Raw genomic sequence first — 24,144 nt, 5'->3', positions numbered from 1 at the left:
TACAGCAGCTATTAGATAAATATACATATAGCGCTTTTGAGAGAGCATTTTCGGGAGTCGGAACTCCCGACCATTTTTTCATGGACAGTGAGGTCTACAAACTTAGCTTGTAGTAACTTAAACTTAACAGTAGCTTGTCCTATGGTACGGAGTTATGTAGGCTACAACCTGGCTGGGTTAAGGATATAAACCCGACGCTCCAATCTCCTATTAACGTGGTGGCACGGGAGGATCACTGCAGCCCGCCCGAGTCTCATGGGGAATAGTCTACATGACTGCTTTATTTTAGTGTAACTCGAACGCGCTGCTCGGTATGGGTTAAATAAAAGAATACAAACGTATTCCATTCATAGCGATGTGATTGCTATGATAATATGTCAGCGCGTCCGCGACGGGATGCGCAATAACCCCACGTTTGCAACTACTTTCGCCTGCGCACTTCACCGGGTATGGACTAGTGTAATATAATGTGAATTCACATCATCATGTGTATATATATATATATATATATATATATATATATATATATATATATATATATATATTATCATAAGTACAATATAAATGATAATGTGAATTCACATCATCATGTGTATATATATATATATATATATATATATATATATTATCATAAGTACAATATAAATGATAATGTGAATTCACGCGACCGGGACGGTTAACCAGGCTAATACGGATGTACCACTCAGGAGGGAACGCTGCAGGGTCCTAAAGCCCCCCAGGGAATAAGAAAAGATAAATTAATAAATCTCTGCTCTGCCGATGATGAGGATGCTCATGAGGAAGACCATGACGAAGAAGATCCACATGAAGAACCTGTCCATCACCTTGGCGATCTTCTTCCACTCCGCCCCTTTGCTCTGATTGGCCCGCTGCTCGCGGTAACAGTTGGCGATGTATTCCACGTTCCGCAGCAGCTTGGGGTCCACCCCGGGAAGCCCCGCCCCCCCGCTGCTACAGAACACGCAGGGGCCAAAGGTCAGGGTGGGGGTGTCGGGGCCCCCAGCGGGGCCCTTCAGGTCCTCGGAGCAGCAGGGAGGTCCTCCCCCCACATGGGGGCGCTCTTCTTCCCTGGTGATGTGGTGCTGGGGTTTCACTCTGGGGGGCCGCTGGGGGCCGGGGGTCTGCGGTTGGGGGGGTCTCCGGTCTGGGCCCCCGCTCTGGCCACGCCCCCTGGGTTTACCGCTGGCCTGGAGGGGGGAGGGGCCTATTCCGAAGTCGTCCTGTGAGGAGGGATTTAATTCATTTATGAAAAATGTTATTAAAGGTAAGAAAATCTCTACATTATGTATCAAATAATAATAATAATAATAATAACTAACCTGGTCATCAGATGAAGGTACAGACGTACAGTTCTCTACATTATGTATCAAATAATAATAATAATAATAATAATCACCTGGTCATCAGATGAAGGTACAGACGTACAGTTCTCTACATTATGTATTAAATAATAATAATAATAATAATAATAATCACCTGGTCATCAGATGAAGGTACAGACGTACAGTTCTCTACATTATGTATTAAATAATAATAATAATAATAATAACTAACCTGGTCATCAGATGAAGGTACAGACGTACAGTTCTCTACATTATGTATTAAATAATAATAATAATAATAATAATAATCACCTGGTCATCAGATGAAGGTACAGACGTACAGTTCTCTACATTATGTATTAAATAATAATAATAATAATAATAATCACCTGGTCATCAGATGAAGGTACAAACGTACAGTTCTCTACATTATGTATTAAATAATAATAATAATAATAATCACCTGGTCATCAGATGAAGGTACAGACGTACAGTTCTCTACATTATGTATTAAATAATAATAATAATAATAATAATAATCACCTGGTCATCAGATGAAGGTACAGACGTACAGTTCTCTACATTATGTATTAAATAATAATAATAATAATAATAATCACCTGGTCATCAGATGAAGGTACAAACGTACAGTTCTCTACATTATGTATTAAATAATAATAATAATAATATTCACCTGGTCATCAGATGACGGTACAGACGTACAGTTCTCTACATTATGTATTAAATAATAATAATCACCTGGTCATCAGATGAAGGTACAGACGTACAGTTCTCTACATTATGTATTAAATAATAATAATAATAATAATAATAATAATCACCTGGTCATCAGATGAAGGTACAGACGTACAGTTCTCTACATTATGTATTAAATAATAATAATGATAATAATAATAATCACCTGGTCATCAGATGAAGGTACAGACGTACAGTTCTCTACATTATGTATTAAATAATAATAATAATAATAATAATAATCACCTGGTCATCAGATGAAGGTACAGACGTACAGTTCTCTACATTATGTATTAAATAATAATAATAACCTGGTCATCAGATGAAGGTACAGACGTACAGTTCTATACATTATGTATTAAATAATAATAATAATAATAATAATAACCTGGTCATCAGATGAAGGTACAGACGTACAGTTCTCTACATTATGTATTAAATAATAATAATAATAATAATCACCTGGTCATCAGATGAAGGTACAGACGTACAGTTCTCTACATTATGTATTAAAATAATAATAATAATAATAATAATAATCACCTGGTCATCAGATGAAGGTACAGACGTACAGTTCTCTCCCACCTCGTACACCATGAACATCCTGCTCATCCAGTGGATGATGAGGACTCTGGCCCACTGAGGAACGGGTTTGGCCTCGGCTCCACAGAAATGAATATTCATGATGAAGATGGTTAGAGATGTGGAGGCTGTTATCATCGTCATGGTAGCGATGTAGTATTTACCTGTTTAATAAATAAACATGATATTTAAATTCAACTCATGAATATTCATTATAAAGATGGTAGAGGCTGTTCTATGATGTAGTATTTACCTGTTTAATAAATAAACATGATATTTAAATTCAACTCATGAATATTCATTATAGAGATGGTAGAGGCTGTTGATGTAGTATTTACCTGTTTAACACATTGAATGCCAAGAACGCATAGATGCGTTCTTTGCGTTCTTTTGAATCCATCACTTGTGTGCCAAGAACGTGCGTTTTTTGTTTTTTTTTACATTTCTTTTTTTTAAATTTGACCCAAAGACCAAGGAGATATGATTTTTTGAAGATTTAAACTCCCATCCACTTCCTTGTTAACTTAAAACTTAAAAATTCTGTATCTCGGCTCCTGAGTACTTTTTTATTCTCAATGAAAAATCTCTGGCACAAAACAGCTAAAAAATCGGAAATAACTCTGGCATTCAATGTGTTAATAAATAAATATATTACATCAGCTATTTTTGAAAGATTTTGAAAAATAACTAAAATGTTTGGAACATTTTTAACAAATTTGAATTTGTTTACAAACATCTTCTGTTCTGGAACAAAACATTATCAAATGGGGGCCAAATAACAGCAATGTGGGGTCCTTGACTTGAACCACTGGTCTAGAGCCCATGACTGAAGCCTGAACCATAGATATATAAAGGTAGAACCACTGGTCTAGAGCCCATGACTGAAGCCTGAACCATAGATATATAAAGGTAGAACCACTGGTCTAGAGCCCATGACTGAAGCCTGAACCATAGATATATAAAGGTAGAACCACTGGTCTAGAGCCCATGACTGAAGCCTGAACCATAGATATATAAAGGTAGAACCACTGGTCTAGAGCTCATGACTGAAGCCTGAACCATAGATATATAAAGGTAGAACCACTGGTCTAGAGCCCATGACTGAAGCCTGAACCATAGATATATAAAGGTAGAACCACTGGTCTAGAGCCCATGACTGAAGCCTGAACCATAGATATATAAAGATAGAACCACTGGTCTAGAGCCCATGACTGAAGCCTGAACCATAGATATATAAAGGTAGAACCACTGGTCTAGAGCCCATGACTGAAGCCTGAACCATAGATATATAAAGATAGAACCACTGGTCTAGAGCTCATGACTGAAGCCTGAACCATAGATATATAAAGGTAGAACCACTGGTCTAGAGCCCATGACTGAAGCCTGAACCATAGATATATAAAGGTAGAACCACTGGTCTAGAGCCCATGACTGAAGCCTGAACCATAGATATATAAAGGTAGAACCACTGGTCTAGAGCCCATGACTGAAGCCTGAGCCATAGATATATAAAGGTAGACTCTGGGGCGCCATATTTGAGGAGGGAAGCTTCCTGGCTACTGGCCAATCACAGCGCGCCTTTCCCGGGACTTGGCAGAATCTAGTTGTATAATATGGAGGCCGCGATACAGGTCATTCCAATGAACTGCAGCGGCCAATGAGGTATCTAGGTTTCTATATCTATGGACCAATGAGGTGTCTAGGTTTCTATATCTATGGACCAATGAGGTATCTAGGTTTCTATATCTATGGACCAATGAGGTGTCTAGGTTTCTATATCTATGGTCCAATGAGGTATCTAGGTTTCTATATCTATGGACCAATGAGGTGTCTAGGTTTCTATATCTATGGACCAATGAGGTGTCTAGGTTTCTATATCTATGGTCCAATGAGGTGTCTAGGTTTCTATATCTATGGACCAATGAGGTGTCTAGGTTTCTATATCTATGGACCAATGAGGTGTCTAGGTTTCTATATCTATGGACCAATGAGGTGTCTAGTTTTCTATATCTATGGACCAATGAGGTGTCTAGGTTTCTATATCTATGGACCAATGAGGTGTCTAGGTTTCTATATCTATGGACCAATGAGGTGTCTAGTTTTCTATATCTATGGACCAATGAGGTGTCTAGGTTTCTATATCTATGGACCAATGAGGTGTCTAGGTTTCTATATCTATGGACCAATGAGGTATCTAGGTTTCTATATCTATGGCCTGAAGACCAACATGATCTATAATGATCTATAGTGATCTATAGTGATCTTAGTGCGTACCAAAACATCCTGAAGGGGGCGTCAACAAGCGTGGTCATCTTGCTGGGGTCTAAACAGGTTGACTTAACATTGAGCCCCACCAGTATGTCTGCAGCTACTACTGCAGCTACTATGCCACGCTAACCTATCAGAGGCACACTCTCAGAGGATGGGATGGTAGTCATGGTACTAACCTATCAGAGGCACACTCTCAGAGGATGGGATGGTAGTCATGGTACTAACCTATCAGAGGGACGCTCTCAGAGGATGGGATGGTAGTCATGGTACTAACCTATCAGAGGCACACTCTCAGAGGATGGGATGGTAGTCATGGTACTAACCTATCAGAGGCACACTCTCAGAGGATGGGATGGTAGTCATGGTACTAACCTATCAGAGGCACGCTCTCAGAGGATGGGATGGTAGTCATGGTACTAACCTATCAGAGGCACACTCTCAGAGGATGGGATGGTAGTCATGGTACTAACCTATCAGAGGCACACTCTCAGAGGATGGGATGGTAGTCATGGTACTAACCTATCAGAGGCACGCTCTCAGAGGATGGGATGGTAGTCATGGTACTAACCTATCAGAGGCACGCTCTCAGAGGATGGGATGCTAGTCATGGTACTAACCTATCAGAGGCACGCTCTCAGAGGATGGGATGGTAGTCATGGTACTAACCTATCAGAGGCACGCTCTCAGAGGATGGGATGGTAGTCATGGTACTAACCTATCAGAGGGACACTCTCAGAGGATGGGATGGTAGTCATGGTACTAACCTATCAGAGGGACACTCTCAGAGGATGGGATGGTAGTCATGGTACTAACCTATCAGAGGCACACTCTCAGAGGATGGGATGCTAGTCATGGTACTAACCTATCAGAGGGACGCTCTCAGAAGGAGGCATGCTCTCAGCCACCATCATCTGGAACACGGTGAGAGCCAGCAGCACGGTGACGCCCAGAGACACCTGGAACACATGAGGTCTGTTTAGTCTGTAGATAGAGGTCTGTTTAGTCTGTAGATAGAGGTCTGTTTAGTCTGTAGATAGAGGTCTGTTTAGTCTGTAGATAGAGGTCTGTTTAGTCTGTAGATAGAGGTCTGTTTAGTCTGTAGATAGAGGTCTGTTTAGTCTGTAGATAGAGGTCTGTTTAGTCTGTAGATAGAGGTCTGTGAGGTCTGTAGATAGAGGTCTGTTTAGTCTGTAGATAGAGGTCTGTTTAGTCTGTAGATAGAGGTCTGTGAGGTCTGTAGATAGAGGTCTGTTTAGTCTGTAGATAGAGGTCTGTTTAGTCTGTAGATAGAGGTCTGTTTAGTCTGTAGATAGAGGTCTGTTTAGTCTGTAGATAGAGGTCTGTTTAGTCTGTAGATAGAGGTCTGTTTAGTCTGTAGATAGAGGTCTGTTTAGTCTGTAGATAGAGGTCTGTGAGGTCTGTAGATAGAGGTCTGTTTAGTCTGTAGATAGAGGTCTGTTTAGTCTGTAGATAGAGGTCTGTTTAGTCTGTAGATAGAGGTCTGTTTAGTCTGTAGATAGAGGTCTGTTTAGTCTGTAGATAGAGGTCTGTTTAGTCTGTAGATAGAGGTCTGTTTAGTCTGTAGATAGAGGTCTGTTTAGTCTGTAGATAGAGGTATGTTTAGTCTGTAGCTAGAGGTCTGTTTAGTCTGTAGATAGAGGTCTGTCTAGTCTGTAGATAGAGGTCTGTTTAGTCTGTAAATAGAGGTCTGTCTAGTCTGTAGATAGAGGTCTGTTTAGTCTGTAGATAGAGGTCTGTTTAGTCTGTAGATAGAGGTCTGTTTAGTCTGTAGCTAGAGGTCTGTTTAGTCTGTAGATAGAGGTCTGTTTAGTCTGTAGATAGAGGTCTGTTTAGTCTGTAGCTAGAGGTCTGTTTAGTCTGTAGATAGAGGTCTGTTTAGTCTGTAGATAGAGGTCTGTTTAGTCTGTAGCTAGAGGTCTGTGAGGTCTGTAGATAGAGGTCTGTCTAGTCTGTAGATAGAGGTCTGTTTAGTCTGTAAATAGAGGTCTGTCTAGTCTGTAGATAGAGGTCTGTTTAGTCTGTAGATAGAGGTCTGTTTAGTCTGTAGATAGAGGTCTGTTTAGTCTGTAGCTAGAGGTCTGTTTAGTCTGTAGATAGAGGTCTGTTTAGTCTGTAGATAGAGGTCTGTTTAGTCTGTAGCTAGAGGTCTGTTTAGTCTGTAGATAGAGGTCTGTTTAGTCTGTAGATAGAGGTCTGTTTAGTCTGTAGCTAGAGGTCTGTGAGGTCTGTAGATAGAGGTCTGTCTAGTCTGTAGATAGAGGTCTGTGAGGTCTGTAGATAGAGGTCTGTTTAGTCTGTAGATAGAGGTCTGTGAGGTCTGTCAGGCAGGTAGAATAAAGGTTAATAATATAGAATGGTTTATATCTCTGTTATCGGGCAGAAACCAGCATGTTCAAAATATTAACCAAAAAAACATGTTTTTATAACAACACAACACGGCCTCATCACAGTTGGTGACTTTATACAATGTCAGATACTTGAATGTGTCTTTATATTATCATCACTTTATCCACATACATTATATTATTATTATTATATTAAATACTTTATATTATCATCACTTTATCCAGATACATTATATTATATTATTATTATATTAAATACATTATATAATCATCACTTTATCCACATACATTATATTAATTATTATTATATTAAATACATTATATTATATTATTATTATATTAAATACATTATATTATATTATTATTATATTAAATACATTATATTATATTATTATTATATTAAATACATTATATTATATTATTATTATATTAAATACATTATATTATCATCACTTTACCCACATACATTATATTAATTATTATTATATTAAATACATTATATTATCATCACTTTACCCACATACATTATATTATTATTATTATTATATTAAATACATTATATTATCATCACTTTACCCAAATACATTATATTATATTATTATTATATTAAATACATTATATTATATTATTATATTAAATACATTATATAATCATCACTTTATCCACATACATTATATTAATTATTATTATATTAAATACATTATATTATCATCACTTTACCCAAATACATTATATTATATTATTATTATATTAAATACATTATATTATATTATTATATTAAATACATTATATTATCATCACTTTACCCACATACATTATATTATATTATTATTATATTAAATACATTATATTATATTATTATATTAAATACATTATATTATCATCACTTTACCCACATACATTATATTATATTATTATTATATTAAATACATTATATTATATTATTATATTAAATACATTATATTATCATCACTTTACCCACATACAGCTCAAGACCATTCATGTGGAGTTGTTGTTGTTTTGTTCATCATTGATTAGAATGAGAAGGTGGAGTTAGGAGGTTTGACTGACAGTTTGAGGATCCAATGGAGTTAGGAGGTTTAGTCAGAAGAGCTTTTTAAATTTTCATTGGTTCAATATTTATAAAATCCACACACAGACATAAAGGTGTTCATATACAGTATACTGTGTATTAATACATATATAATATAAAGGTGTTCATATACAGTATACTGTGTATTAATACATATATATTTATAAAACACACACACAGACGTAAAGGTGTTCATATACAGTATACTGTGTATTAATACATATATAATATAAAGGTGTTCATATACAGTATACTGTGTATTAATACATATATAATAAAATGTACCTTCTCTCCACTGTCAGCCGGCAGGTAGAAGCCCAGTGGAGCCAGGAAGGAGATGAGGAAACATGGCAGCAGAAGGTTGAAGATGTAGAAAGAAGATCTCCTCCTCAGGAGGACGGTGTAGGTGATGTCAGGGTACGGGTCTGAACAGCATCCATACATGATGACGTTCTTGGTGGCCGGCATTCCCCCCAGAACCCACTCCACGTTCTCCACGAAGCTGGAGAGATCTCCTCCTCCCATCGCTATGGAGATGTCCACCTGTTGGGGGAGGAGCAGAGAAACCTCTGACCTCCATGTTCTAGCTTTTCTCCACGAATCTACACTGTAGATCCACTCCACAAATCTACACTGTAGATCCACTCCATAAATCTACACTGTAGATCCACTCTACGAATCTACACTGTAGATCCACTCTACAAATCTACACTGTAGATCCACTCCATAAATCTACACTGTAGATCCACTCCACGAATCTACACTGTAGATCCACTCCATAAATCTACACTGTAGATCCACTCCATAAATCTACACTGTAGATCCACTCTACGAATCTACACTGTAGATCCACTCCACGAATCTACACTGTAGATCCACTCCATAAATCTACACTGTAGATCCACTCCACGAATCTACACTGTAGATCCACTCCACAAATCTACACTGTAGATCCACTCCATAAATCTACACTGTAGATCCACTCTACGAATCTACACTGTAGATCCACTCCACAAATCTACACTGTAGATCCACTCCATAAATCTACACTGTAGATCCACTCCACGAATCTACACTGTAGATCCACTCCACGAATCTACAGATCCACTCTACAAATCTACACTGTAGATCCACTCTATGAATCTACACTGTAGATCCACTCTACGAATCTACACTGTAGATCCACTCTATGAATCTACACTGTAGATCCACTCTATGAATCTACACTGTAGATCCACTCTATGAATCTACACTGTAGATCCACTCTATGAATCTACACTGTAGATCCACTCTATGAATCTACACTGTAGATCCACTCATATGATATGAACTGTATTTTCGTACAGATATAACGATAAATAACAAAGTCCCATGTTTATTTTGTCCATTTAAACATTTGTTTTAAACATGTTTACATACAATCTATATCCACAATAAATTGTGTTTAATTTAGTTTTATTCTGGGATATTTCAAATTCATCAGACAGACCGGGAACCCCTTCACAAAAACTTTCAAATACTGTTTCAATCTAAAAAAAAAATTCTCTTTGTCTTAAACTATACATTCCATGTTCTTCTGTCAGCTTGAAGATGGCAAGTACAGAGAGAACAAGGAGATACAGGGAGAAACTGAACTCAGACCCAGCAAAGAGAGAGGAGTTGCTGAGGCGCAGAAAGGAAAAGTAAACAAGAACTATGGAGCTGTTGCCATTTGCTGACCATTAGGAAGGTCTGATGGAGCTAGGGTCATTGTTGACTCAAAAGGCCTTGGAGCAGATTTACTGAAACATGGCAATACATTATAGCTAACATGTCAGTGGACTAGAACTCTGTAAGCAGTGCTACTAAGAGGAACGTAGTTATGAAATTAAGAGATTAGACTATGGGTGGGTAATAATGATGTATTGATTCAGGCCAGCAATGAACACTTGCTGGCATGATTGGCTCACCACTGTTAAAATATTCACACTATTCTCTTTGCCGTTGAACAGATACCAAGACAAGAAATATAAGGGAGAAATCCCACAATTCAAAATAAAGAGTCTTCCGCCATCACAGAGAGAGAAGCTGAGGGAGTCATGGAGAAATGCCCAACTAAAGTACAGAACAAAAAGGAGGAATTTAGAACAATTACTGAACTTGACTCCATCCCCAGATAACTCAATATATGATGGAGAGATTGACCCAAATCCAGCCCCAGATCGAAGTCCAGCCCCAGATCAAAGTCCAGCCCCAGGTCCAAGTCCAGCCCCAGGTCCAAGTCCAGCCCCAGATCAAAGTCCAGCCCCAGGTCCAAGTCCAGCCCCAGGTCCAAGTCCAGCCCCAGATCAAAGTCCAGCCCCAGGTCCAAGTCCAGCCTCGGATACAAGTCCAGTCTCAGAATCTGAGACTGGACTTGTATCTGATACAAGTCCAGTCTCAGATACAAGTCCAGTCTCAGAATCTGAGACTGGACTTGTATCTGATACAAGTCCAGTCTCAGATACAAGTCATGTCCAGGTCCAAGTCCAGTCCAGGTCCAAGTCCAGTCTCAGGTCCAAGTCCAGTGCAGGTCCAAGTCCAGTCTCAGGTCCTACATTAGCACCTCCAGACCAGATGCTACAGATGAAGAGAGCTCTAAAGAGACTGAAGTCACAGAACAAAAGACTCCAGGGAAAGCTCAGCGAAGAAAAGAAGAGGGCTGAAAAATTTAAGAAACAATCTGCAAGAAAACAAACTGCCAGTGAAAAATACCACTTGCCACCCAAGAAAAAAATGATACCTGAGAAAAAAGCTCAAGTGGAAGCCTTCCTGCTGTTGGATGAAAACAGCATCCTGCTTCCTGGAAAGAAGGACACTGTTGGCAGGAAAGATAAAAGACAAAGACGAGTGCTGACTTCTTCACTAAAAGACCTTCATAAGGCCTACATGCAAAAATGTGGAAAAAAAACACCAACTCTCCTACAGACAATTCATAAGGTATAAACCTTTTTACATCACAGAGGCTAAGTCCAGTGACCGCAACACATGTGCGTGCTGGGAACATGCAAACATCTCTCTCCTAATTGATGCTCTTTCAAGCAGAGGCTTGATCACATCAAAAAGCTTGTCAGCACTGCTGTCAGCTATCACATGTGATACTGAAAATGCAAAATGCATGAAACGTGTATGCGCAAAGTGCTGTTATGATGAGCCCAACCTGCAAGAACAAGCAATGGGAAAAGCAGGATGTTGTAGTGGGAGAGAAAACATACAAGAACTGGCTGAAGAAAAAGAAGACTGGGACAGTGGGAGAACTCACTGATGTGTTCACCCAGAGGCTCAATGTGATTGCAAGTCATCAGCTCAACTGGCTTCATCAGGTGAAGCAGTTCAGGCACATCAAGGAGAACATCCAACCCAATGAAATGGTCTTGCATATAGACTTTTCGGAGAACTATGCGTGTAAACTAAACACTGAGATTCAGGCGTTTCATTTTGGTGGCAATAGGCAGCAGGCAACAGTGCATACCGGAGTTGCCTACTCAGTCAGTGGCTCCCAGTGCTATGCCACCATTTCACAGTCCTTGCGTCATGATGAGCGTGCTGTGTGGGCACACATCAAGCCAGTTATTGATGATTTCCGAGGAAGACAAGAAAATGCAATTGACACCCTGCATGTCCTCAGTGATGGGCCAGCAACCCAGTACCGGAATCGCACAAACTGCTTCCTCATGAGCAGCATTCCTTATACATGGGGATTCAAGAGGGTCACCTGGAACTTTTCAGAGCGTTCCCATGGAAAGGGCGCACCTGACGGTGTGGGAGGGGTGCTGAAGCGTAAGGCAGACATGCATGTCCTCGGAGGCAGTGACCTACAAACACCAAGGGATCTGTATGAGTATTTATACAAGTCCTCCGATACTGTCACTGTCATGTGGATCGAGGAAGAGAAGATATCCACCATGGATGAAATGCTCCCTCCGACAGTGCGTCCAGTGACTGGGATCAGCACTACGGACCAGGTTCTTTCTTTCTCCCCAGGAAAGATATTTTACAGAGACCTGAGTTGTTTCTGCCAGTTTCCTCAGATCTGCACCTGTCACAACCCGCGAAGACTACAGTTTGACCAAGTCTCCCGGGCTGTGGTGCCAGGTGACAAGACAAGTGATGAGTAAGTAACTAAATGATTATCTTGCCAATTTCCTGAGACCTGTACTTGTACCTGTATAGTGACAATAAAGTAACTTAATTCATCCATTCATTCTTTCTCTTCCTTAACTAAGTGGTGGCCCATCTGAGGAAGTGCCCCCTTCCCAGCTCGGCAGGCCCAAAACAGCCTCCGGAACTCAGTGAGTACAACGTACTTGGCCAATTTGAGGACCTGCTAGTACAATTACATTTTACTGCTAAAAACATCTCCCTGACAAATAAATGTCTTTCTTTGACTTTAGTGATGGTGGCTCTGCTGATGAGGTGCCTTCCTGTTCATTCAGCTCGCCCACCAGAGAACCCCAAACCCAGTTAGTAGTATAATCCCTACATATTTACAAAATGTTATGGAGTAGAAGCTAGATATTGCAATCACTGAACTGAAGACAATTAAGTGTGTCACTAACATTTGAATATCTCCTCCTGAAGGTCTTCTACTCAGGTGCTGTACACAAGTGCATCATTGGAGAGGCCCAAGATGGAATTGAGGATTCAGACACCAGTTCAGATGAATACACAAAAGGACAGTTTGTCCTTATAAAATATGAGGGGAAACCATATGTGGGGCAGATTGTGGACATTAATAAGGAAGGAATGGACGTAAACTGCATGAAACAAAGTGGGAAAATGAAAAATGGTTTTGTCTGGCCAAAGAGGCGTGATTGCATTTTGTACCAGGAGCATGAGGTTGTCTGTGGCATATCACAGCCGCAGCAAGGCAGCCGATTTGCTGCCCTCAATAAATACGACTGGCTGATGTACAATACAGTCGTATAAGTAAATGTATACTAATCTAATACTTTTGGACTTTCACTCCAAGTATGTTTTGACTTCCAGACTTTTACTTGTATTGCAGCATCAATTGATATTTTTACTAAGTGAACAACGCGAGTCCTTTTTCTACCACTGTCGTTAGGTTGGTTTTGATAAAATGTTGGCACTTTGGCTCCCAGTTTGTGTGGTTAAAACACAGTTTCCTTTGAAACATGAAGATATCATCATACGGTGTGACACTAAATCATTTGGTGTGACGTTCCAAATAGTGAAAAAATCATACCTTTATTAATGATGAAAACAAGAAATACAAAAATATTATTATTATAAAATATTATTATAAAAATTACACAAATATTTGTGTAATTTTAGAGAGTTTTGTCACAATAAATACAAAATATGTTGAAAGGCCGACAACATTGAGTGTTGATTGAGTGTTGATTACGAAAATGATATACAGATTTAATACATTTTCACAAAACTATAGTGGATTACAGGTTAGTTATGATAAAGGACTTTGATAAAGGGAGTAACTTAAGAAAGGTGTACTCCATTTTCATTTTATAAACAATTATTGTCATGTCACACCATATGACGATTTTAGGCACAAGCACAGCAAAATGCTGAATAAACTCTGATTTCAATAAAATATCTAAAAACAAAATATGTTTCCATAAAGATGAGAGTGAGTAGAACAAAAGTAAATCATTTTTATTCCTGTTATTTAAAGGTTTTTAAAAAACACTTTTTTTGGTGTGTCACGTCACTGACCCAGATCCACTCTATGAATCTACACTGTAGATCCACTCCATGAATCTACACTGTAGATCCACTCCATGAATCTACACTGTAGATCCACTCTATGAATCTACACTGTAGATCCACTCCATGAATCTACACTGTAGATCCACTCCACGAATCTACACTGTAGATCCACTCCATAAATCTACACTGTAGATCCACTCTATGAATCTACACTGTAGATCCACTCCATGAATCTACACTGTAGATCCACTCCACGAATCTACACTGTAGATCCACTCCATAAATCTACACTGTAGATCCACTCTATGAATCTACACTGTAGATCCACTCCATAAATCTACACTGTAGATCCACTCTATGAATCTACACTGTAGATCCACTCTATGAATCTACACTGTAGATCCACTCTACAAATCTACACTGTAGATCCACTCTATGAATCTACACTGTAGATCCACTCTATGAATCTACACTGTAGATCCACTCTATGAATCTACACTGTAGATCCACTCTATGAATCTACACTGTAGATCCACTCTATCTCCACACTACTCTACATCATGTGTTTAATGGATTCTAGATTCAGACTCATGATGGTTTAAACCATTCATGGGCAACTGGTGGCCCGGGGGCCACATGCGGCCCCCACCTTCACTTAATGCGGCCCGCAGGTTAATATCAGAATAGTGATATATTATTGATTTCAGCTGTTATGATTCATAACATGACCCGCTTTAATGACTTCAGTCTATATTAGTAGCTTAATGACTAGTATTAACATTCTATTGTCTTTTTTATGTCCAATGTATTTGTATTTAAGTTCATAAAGTTAACATAAATAAGTAACTAAATGCATTTGAAATCAAATACAAATGTTACTTTTCAGGATTCTAATGAACTAATGAAAAAATAGCAAAAATGAAATAATTCAGGATTCCAATTCAAACAGGTTGGTAATACAAACAGGTTGGTAAAACAAACAGGTTGGTAATACAAACAGGTTGGTAATACTTGGTAAAACAAACAGGTTGGTAATACTTGGTAAAACAAACAGGTTGGTAATACTTGGTAAAACAAACAGGTTGGTAATACTTGGTAATACAAACAGGTTGGTAATACTTGGTAATACAAACAGGTTGGTAATACTTGGTAATACAAACAGGTTGGTAATACTTGCGGTCTTTGCTTTGATGGTGAATTTTACATCCTCCACAATAACAGCATTTTAGTAAAACATCCTCCACAATAACAGCATTTTAGTAAAACATCCTCCACAATAACAGCATTTTAGTAAAACATCCTCCACAATAACAGCATTTTAGTACCATTTGTATGGAATGTGAAACACAATGATCAGAGAAACAACGCAGGTCAACTTTCCCTGCAACGGAGTCAACGTTAATGTTGTTTGGCCTCAGTCTGTTTGAGACTGAGGACACACACACACACACACACACACACACACACACACACACACACACACACACACACACACACACACACACACACACACACACACACACACACACACACACACACACACACACACACACACACACACACACACACACACACCGTCTCAAATGACTTTACCACACAAAGAAAGAGAATAGTGTGTCTCTTGGCTGGCCTCAGTTACCCCCTCTGAACGACACACACACATCTGTACACATCTGGGAACAGCAGGCTTAGTGAGATCTAATGATACTGCTTGTTATCTCTGTTAAAGGGCAGCTACACACTGCAAGATATTTAAAGTCTTTGTTGAAATGGGCTGTCATATATCGTTGTGCTTTTCACTATCGAATCGTATCGTTCTAAATTAACCTGTCCTGTATCGTTCATGTATCGTATCGACTAAATCACTGAATCGAAACGTATCGTATCGTTCTAAATTAACCTGTATCGTTCATGTATCGTATCGACAACCAAGTATCGTGATACGTATCGAATCGTTGTTAAAACGTATCTTTACACCTACTATATATCTATATGATTGATCGCCGACAAGGGATCACACACACTGTAGGATAGATAGTTCACTAGGATGCGATCCAGACCCGAGATACATAGAGCTATTCAGTTTTGTATCGTTTTAACGTGTCCACCTTTATGATTAACGTCGTTTCACATGGATGCCACAGTTGCAGCAGCCTATAGCTGTTGTGAAGAGTATCTATGCATCTGTGTTGGATGTTTCATCTTCAACTTGCATTGTTGTTAATCTGTAGTAGGGCAACTTGCCAACTTTACTCATAAGTGCCCTTGTAGTAGCCTAGTGTCTGAGACATATTCTAACTCGTAATGATACAACTTGTGTTTGACTGACTGTTAAATACACAACTTTATCTAATATAACCGGACCGCAGTCTCTGTCTGACTGCCGTGCCGACCACAGAGTTATAATACATTGCCACAACTACGCAGCAGCAGCAACAACAACTCTTTTTCCGGTCATACCTTCACAATAAAGTGTTGATAGTATGATAGCATGATAGCATGATAGCACCCATAAAGGTGCCACTCGTGCAATTCTGTATACCGTGACAGAAATCACTATGAGCATTATTCCCCTCAGGTGATACCGACCAACCGACCATGTCTCACCAACTACATGAGACGTCCATGTTTACGCTGTTTCAGCTATTTGTGCTGATAACTAATAATAACTAATATAATGTAATAACTAAGAATAACTACCAATAATAATGGTTGATTGGTTCCAACATTGCAGGCATCAATAAACGCTGTGTGTGTGTGTGTGTGTGTGTGTGTGTGTGTGTGTGTGTGTGTGTGTGTGTGTGTGTGTGTGTGTGTGTGTGTGTGTGTGTGTGTGTGTGTGTGATTTCTTATTGCACACACACACACACACAGTATTATATTGTTTTACAGTTTTTTACCTGGTTTCCATTATAAGTCCAGGAGCCAAAGGTCAGGTTACACTCCTGGCTGTCGAAGGGGAAGTAGGAGACGTCGACCGAACAGGAGGACTTGGTGATGGCCGGGACGTCCCACGTGATCTCACCGTTGTACCGGAGAACCACGTTGGTGTCCATGACCCCAGAGGAGTCCTCATCAGCCCTGGATAACACACACACACACACACACACACACACACACACACACACACACACACACACACACACACACACACACACACACACACACACACACACACACACACACACACACACACACACACACACACACACACACACACACACACACACACACACACACACACACACACCAGAGGAGTCCTCATCAGCCCTGGATATCAATTGATTGAATACTTTATTAGTCAGAAATGAAAACAAGCACAGAGGAACAGTAAGGCTAAAAGGATAATGGAGAGTCCTGGTAATGGAGATAAAGCCGTTTTAAGCTCCTGGCAGCCATCTTGCACGTCATCTTGAAAATGACGCCTTTACGGGACGTTATTATTGTCTCCATAGAGGAGAGACGTAAGGGAAGGTTTGTTTATTATTGTCTCCATAGGAGGAGAGACTTTTGGCGGAGGCGATGAAGTCCGCTTCAGCCAACTCAGCGCCGTCCGAGTTATGTCCCGATAGGAACAGAACCGTAAATAGTTTAAATAGTTTATTTATTTTTCATAAATTGACCCTTCTAATTTTCAACTAGTGTTACAAAATAAAATGCATGATAGCATGATAGCATGATAGTATGACAGCACCCATAAAGGTGCCACTCGTGCAATTCTGTATACCGTGACAGAAATCACTATGAGCATTATTCCCCTCAGGTGATACCGACCAACCGACCATGTCTCACCAACTACATGAGACGTCCATGTTTACGCTGTTTCAGCTATTTGTGCTGATAACTAATAATAACTAATATAATGTAATAACTAAGAATAACTAGGAATAATAATGGTTGATTGGTTCCAACATTGCAGGCATCAATAAATGCTGTTCTGGACATACTCATCATAAAATAGCTGATCTACAAGCTTACAACACATTAAGTTTAAAGATGTGTCATGTTTATGTTTATGTTTATTAAAGGATCACATGAATGAGCCTCTAGTCGTCCTGGGCTCCTGAACAAAGAAATACAATATAAATGTACAACTAAAAATACAAATAATAGTCAAATGAAACAAAAAAAAATAAACAGTCATTTCTTTGTATATTAAGTTATTTGTCATATCTGCCCCTGTGCAATTTGTGATTATGAATTATGAAGCAAATTATGAAGAAAATTAAAATCGTATTCATATGTTTCAATGGCAAAAAATGAAATCCTTAATCGCAATTATTTATGTGAAAATTAATGCTGACAGTCCTACACATCATCCTCATCCAGAAGAACACAGGACACCTGGTGTTTGGTGTCACACCTGTGTCGACTTTAATTGGTTTGACTTGGCCAGGTGTGACTGCTTCACTCAGTCATGACTCAGGCCAGGTGTGACTGCTTCACTCAGTCATGACTCAGGCCAGGTGTGACTGCTTCACTCAGTCATGACTCAGGCCAGGTGTGACTGCTTCACTCAGTCATGACTCAGGCCAGGTGTGACTGCTTCACTCAGTCATGACTCAGACCAGGTGTGACTGCTTCACTCAGTCATGACTCAGACCAGGTGTGACTGCTTCACTCAGTCATGACTCAGGCCAGGTGTGACTGCTTCACTCAGTCATGACTCAGACCAGGTGTGACTGCTTCACTCAGTCATGACTCAGACCAGGTGTGACTGCTTCACTCAGTCATGACTCAGACCAGGTGTGACTGCTTCACTCAGTCATGACTCAGACCAGGTGTGACTGCTTCACTATATTATTATTAGTATTAATATTCGTATGAAGGATGTCTTTTCGTCACCACATCACCATGCATTTCCCAGTGAAACAGGGGCTGATGCCTCTCGTCCAATCACAGCGACAGGGGGGGGGGGGTTCGTTCACTGACTGAATCGTCAGCATTCATCCCATAATTCAGCATTCATCCCATATTTCAGCATTCATCCCATAGTTCAGCATTCATCCCATAGTTCAGCATTCATCCCATATTTCAGCATTCATCCCATAGTTCAGCATTCATCCCATAGTTCAGCATTCATCCCATAGTTCAGCATTCATCCCATAGTTCAGCATTCATCCCATAGTTCAGCATTCATCCCATAGTTCAGCATTCATCCCATAGTTCAGACTGTCTGTATTAGTGATGTGCGGGTCGGGTTTTTTCATGACCCGCCCCAACCCGCCACGGAACCAGACCCGCCTCAACCCGCCTCAACCCGCCTCAACCCGCCCCGCGAACCCATACATAAATCTATGGCTCAACCCGCCCTGCGACCCGCGGTGGGAAAAAAAAGATAATCATCATCATAATAGCTCAGATTTATATAGCGCTCTTTTAAGTACCCAAAGTCGCTTTAAATGTCTACAGTAGCACATCATGGGCTAAATAAACAAGCATGTTTTTTTTTTTTCGTGTGGGAGCGGCTGACCCGCTCACCCGCAGCCCGCATAATTGCCTCTGAAATCCTGACTCGACCTCCCGCGGGCTCATCACTAGTCTGTATGTATTTTAATGAAGTAATACTACACCAGACGGTGTACTTTACGGTGATTATTGGCTCGCCAGTAATGCGGTCAGGAAGGAGACAGAGACGAGTTCTATTGGCTTTCATTCATCTGGTTCCTCACAAGAGAAATGGTTACGTTTATAATTAGACAAAGATTGAGGTTTAGAATCAGGATGTGTGTGTGTGTGTGTGTGTGTGTGTGTGACGTACGTGCGTACTTGTTATAGAGCACCAGGTCAGGTCTCCACACCAGACTGGAGGGGATCCGGATCACCTCCAGTCCATCATAGTCCTCCTTGTTCCACCTCAGGTTTATATCTGACCAGGTCTGTCTGATCCACAGGTAGGCTATGAGGACCTGGTTCCTCTCATCCTACACACACACACACACACACACACACACACACACACACACACACACACACACACACACACACACACACACACACACACACACACACACACACACACACACACACACACACACACACACACACACACACACACACACACACACACACACACGTGTGACTATGAGCGTTACACTGACAGACAGGCTGTCATGGTGTTGAAATCCAGACCCATCTGTCAATATCAGGTGGATGAAGAGAGAGGGGGGCACAACCCCCTAATGGGTAATGAGACACTTATCACACACACACACACACACACACACACACACACACACACACACACACACACACACACACACACACACACACACACACACACACACACACACACACACACACACACACACACACACACACACACACACAGTAACAGTAGAAGTGTACAGTCATTGTTGAATGGGTAATCAGAAGGTGACATACATTCATAACAACTCTAAACCCTTTTAGGCATTTTTTATATTGAAAAAAAATGTAATAGTTAAAATAGTTGAAGCTCAACATTAGCTCAGATCATCTGTTTTCACTATTTAAAAAATAGCAAAAAATGTCAAAAACTAATTAAGCATAAGGGGCAAGTACAGTGCGTGCGTGCGTGCGTGCGTGCGTGCATGCATGCATGCGTGAGTTTTCCACAATAGTCTCTTCAGACTCCACCTCCCTCCAGCTGTATCTCTTATTGATGTTAGTTTACTATGCAGACATATCTATTATTATTGATGTTAGTTTACTATGAAGACATATCTATTATTATTGATGTTAGTTTACTATGCAGACATATCTATTATTATTGATGTTAGTTTACTATGCAGACATATCTTATAGTTTACTATGCAGACATATCTTATAGTTTACTATGCAGACATATCTTATAGTTTACTATGCAGACATATCTTATAGTTTACTATGCAGACATATCTTATAGTCACTATGATTTGTCCGTCCGTCCGTCTGTCCGTCCATTGCTGGCCCACACTAACCTACCTGACGATAGACATTTATGCAGGGTGATATGACCATAGACATTTATGCAGGGTGATATGACCATAGACATTATGCAGGGTGATATGACCATAGACATTTATGCAGGGTGATATGACCATAGACATATATGCAGGGTGATATGACCACAGACATTTATGCAGGGTGATATGACCATAGACATTTATGCAGGGTGATATGACCATAGACATTTATGCAGGGTGATATGACCATAGACATTTATGCAGGGTGATATGACCATAGACATATAAAGGTAGACGCCTCCTCTGGCTCTGAAGCGTCTGTATGGCGGGCGCGCTTCCGCTTCCCAAGCTTCCTTGGGGGGCAGCTGGACATTTCCGCGTGCATCACAGAAGGGGCGTTCAGTAGGCCAATGAGAGGCAGGTGGGGGCGGGACAACTAGATTCTGACAAGTCCTGGAAAAGACGCGCTGTGATTGGCCAGTGCCCGTTCCCCCCATTTCGGGGGGGAACGGGCACTGGCCAATCACAGCGCGTATGGCGGCCACCATACCAAACAGGTCACTCCAACGAACTGCAGAGGCCAATGAGGTGTCTAGGTTTCTAGATCTATGGATATGACTATGTCTTTGATCTGGCTCAGGGTGACTTATGGGTAATGTAGTTTTCTCACCATGTCTTTGATCTGGCTCAGGGTGAATTATGGGTAATGTAGTTTTCTCACCATGTCTTTGATCTGGCTCAGGGTGAATTATGGATAATGTAGTTTTCTCACCATGTCTTTGATCTGGCTCAGGGTGAATTATGGGTAATGTAGTTTTCTCACCATGTCTTTGATCTGGCTCAGGGTGAATTATGGGTAATGTAGTTTTTTTTACCATGTCTTTGATCTGGCTCAGGGTGAATTATGGGTAATGTAGTTTTCTCACCATGTCTTTGATCTGGCTCAGGGTGAATTATGGGTAATGCAGTTTTCTCACCATGTCTTTGATCTGGCTCAGGGTGAATTATGGGTAATGCAGTTTTCTCACCATGTCTTTGATCTGACTCAGGGTGAATTATGGATAATGTAGTTTTCTCACCATGTCTTTGATCTGGCTCAGGGTGAATTATGGGTAATGTAGTTTTCTCACCATGTCTTTGATCTGGCTCAGGGTGAATTATGGGTAATGTAGTTTTTTTTTACCATGTCTTTGATCTGGCTCAGGGTGAATTATGGGGTAATGTAGTTTTCTCACCATGTCTTTGATCTGGCTCAGGGTGAATTATGGGTAATGTAGTTTTCTTACCATGTCTTTGATCTGGCTCAGGGTGAATTATGGGTAATGTAGTTTTCTCACCATGTCTTTGATCTGGCTCAGGGTGAATTATGGGTAATGTAGTTTTCTCTCCATGTCTTTGATCTGGCTCAGGGTGAATTATGGGTAATGTAGTTTTCTCACCATGTCTTTGATCTGGCTCAGGGTGAATTATGGGTAATGTAGTTTTCTCACCATGTCTTTGATCTGGCTCAGGGTGATCTGCAGGGTGACGTTTAAAGCCTCGTCCGTATCGTCTACAGGTCTCAGAGCCGTGGAGTAATTATCCATCAGGTCAGTCAGGAGCTTCTGGGCGAAACGACCATCTGCTGAGTGACACACTAACACACACACACACACACACACACACACAGTCTGCTGAATAACACACTATAGACACACTCAAACCATTCAAGGTCCCTCAAACTATCTGCACTTCTTTTATAAGAACACACCAGCAGGTTGGTGCCTTGCATGGTTTCCTCCGCCATCGCTGTATGAATGTGTGTATGTGTGTGTGTGTATGTGTGTGTGTGTGTGTGTGTGTGTGTGTGTGTGTGTGTGTGTAGGTGTGTGTGTGTGTGTGTGTGTGTGTGTGTGTGTGTGTGTGTGTGTGTGTGTGTGTGTGTGTGTGTGTGTAGGTGTGTGAATGTGTGTGTGTGTGTGTGTGTGTGTGTGTGTGTGTGTGTGTGTCCTACCTAGGAGACTTGTAGAGTCTTGTAGAGTCTCCTAGGTAGGAGACTCTTCAATCTACTTCAATTTCTGATCAAAAACTGATGTTTTTGAACAGAAATTGACACATGAGGAAAAGCTGCAAATTATATTAAGTTACTTAGTGTATAACTGTATATATTATCTTTATATTATTATTATTATCATTAGTGTATAGTCCTATAACTGTATATATTATCTTTATATTATTATTATTATTATTATCATTAGTGTAGTCCTATAACTGTATATATTATCTTTATATTATTATTATTATTATCATTAGTGTAGTCCTATAACTGTATATATTATCTTTATATTATTATTATTATTATCATTAGTGTATAGTCCTATAACTGTATATCTGTATAACTTTATTATTGTTATTCTATTTTATTTCCTTGCTTAATATTGTATTTTCTTCATGATGAATGAAGTCTTAACATTTAGCTGCTTGTACCTGTTTATAAGTTTATAAGTTTATAAGTCAGAGAGAAATAGAACTTCTTAAATGTTGAAAACATCCAAATGAAAAGATAATAATGTCAGTCTCACCTTTCAGCAGGCAGAGAGCATCCTGTTATATATATATATAATAATCATATAAGTCATATATATAATAATCATATAAGTCATATATATAATAATCATATAAGTCATATATATAATAATCATATAAGTCATATATATAATAATCATATAAGTCATATATATAATAATCATATAAGTCATATATATAATAATCATATACGTCATATATATAATAATCATATACGTCATATATAATAATCATATATGTAATAATAATGTCAGTCTCACCTTTCAGCATCATCAGCAGGCAGACGGCAGAGAGCATCCTGTTCATTCTAACACAGCAGCATTCAGAGGAAGATGAATGATCCTGAATGGAATCCTCATGGATCTAAACGTCTCCGTTCAACCCCAGTTGAACCCGTTCAGCGTAAAGGGTCAGGATATGAACCCTCTCAGGAGGATATTAACCAAACCGACTGTGTTTCCGTTCGGCTTCGCTCTCTCACCATCAGGCTGCTTAGAACACTGGCAGCATGTCTGTCTGTCTGTTAGTGATCT

The 24,144-nt window shown here is 39.8% G+C and overlaps 1 protein-coding gene across 3 annotated transcripts; it reads right to left on the bottom strand.

The window, feature by feature from the left end:
- Window positions 1-705: 705 nt before the first annotated feature.
- LOC308076251 (neuronal acetylcholine receptor subunit alpha-9-II) lies at window positions 706-22,708 on the bottom strand. 3 transcript variants are annotated; one of them, XM_080416459.1, is made up of 7 exons: window positions 22,537-22,708; window positions 19,890-20,044; window positions 17,021-17,201; window positions 8,697-8,954; window positions 5,815-5,908; window positions 2,643-2,845; window positions 706-1,241 (listed from the first exon to the last, which is right to left on the bottom strand). In XM_080416459.1, the coding sequence occupies exons 1-7, from the start codon at window positions 22,630-22,632 to the stop codon at window positions 759-761; spliced, it is 1,470 nt and encodes a 489-aa protein (XP_080272585.1). In that variant the 5' UTR covers window positions 22,633-22,708; the 3' UTR covers window positions 706-758. The 3 variants fall into 3 exon arrangements, with proteins under 3 accessions (XP_080272585.1, XP_080272586.1, XP_080272587.1); XM_080416460.1 differs by lacking the exon at window positions 22,537-22,708 and adding an exon at window positions 21,717-21,732; XM_080416461.1 differs by lacking the exon at window positions 22,537-22,708 and having other exon boundaries at window positions 19,882-19,983.
- Between the last annotated feature and the right edge of the window lie 1,436 nt (window positions 22,709-24,144).

Source organism: Gymnoscopelus braueri, assembly GCF_963280865.1.
Source record: "Gymnoscopelus braueri genome assembly, chromosome: 20".
In the NCBI taxonomy this organism is placed as follows: Eukaryota; Metazoa; Chordata; class Actinopteri; order Myctophiformes; family Myctophidae; genus Gymnoscopelus; species Gymnoscopelus braueri.
This window is presented reverse-complemented; position numbering and strand designations above follow the sequence as displayed.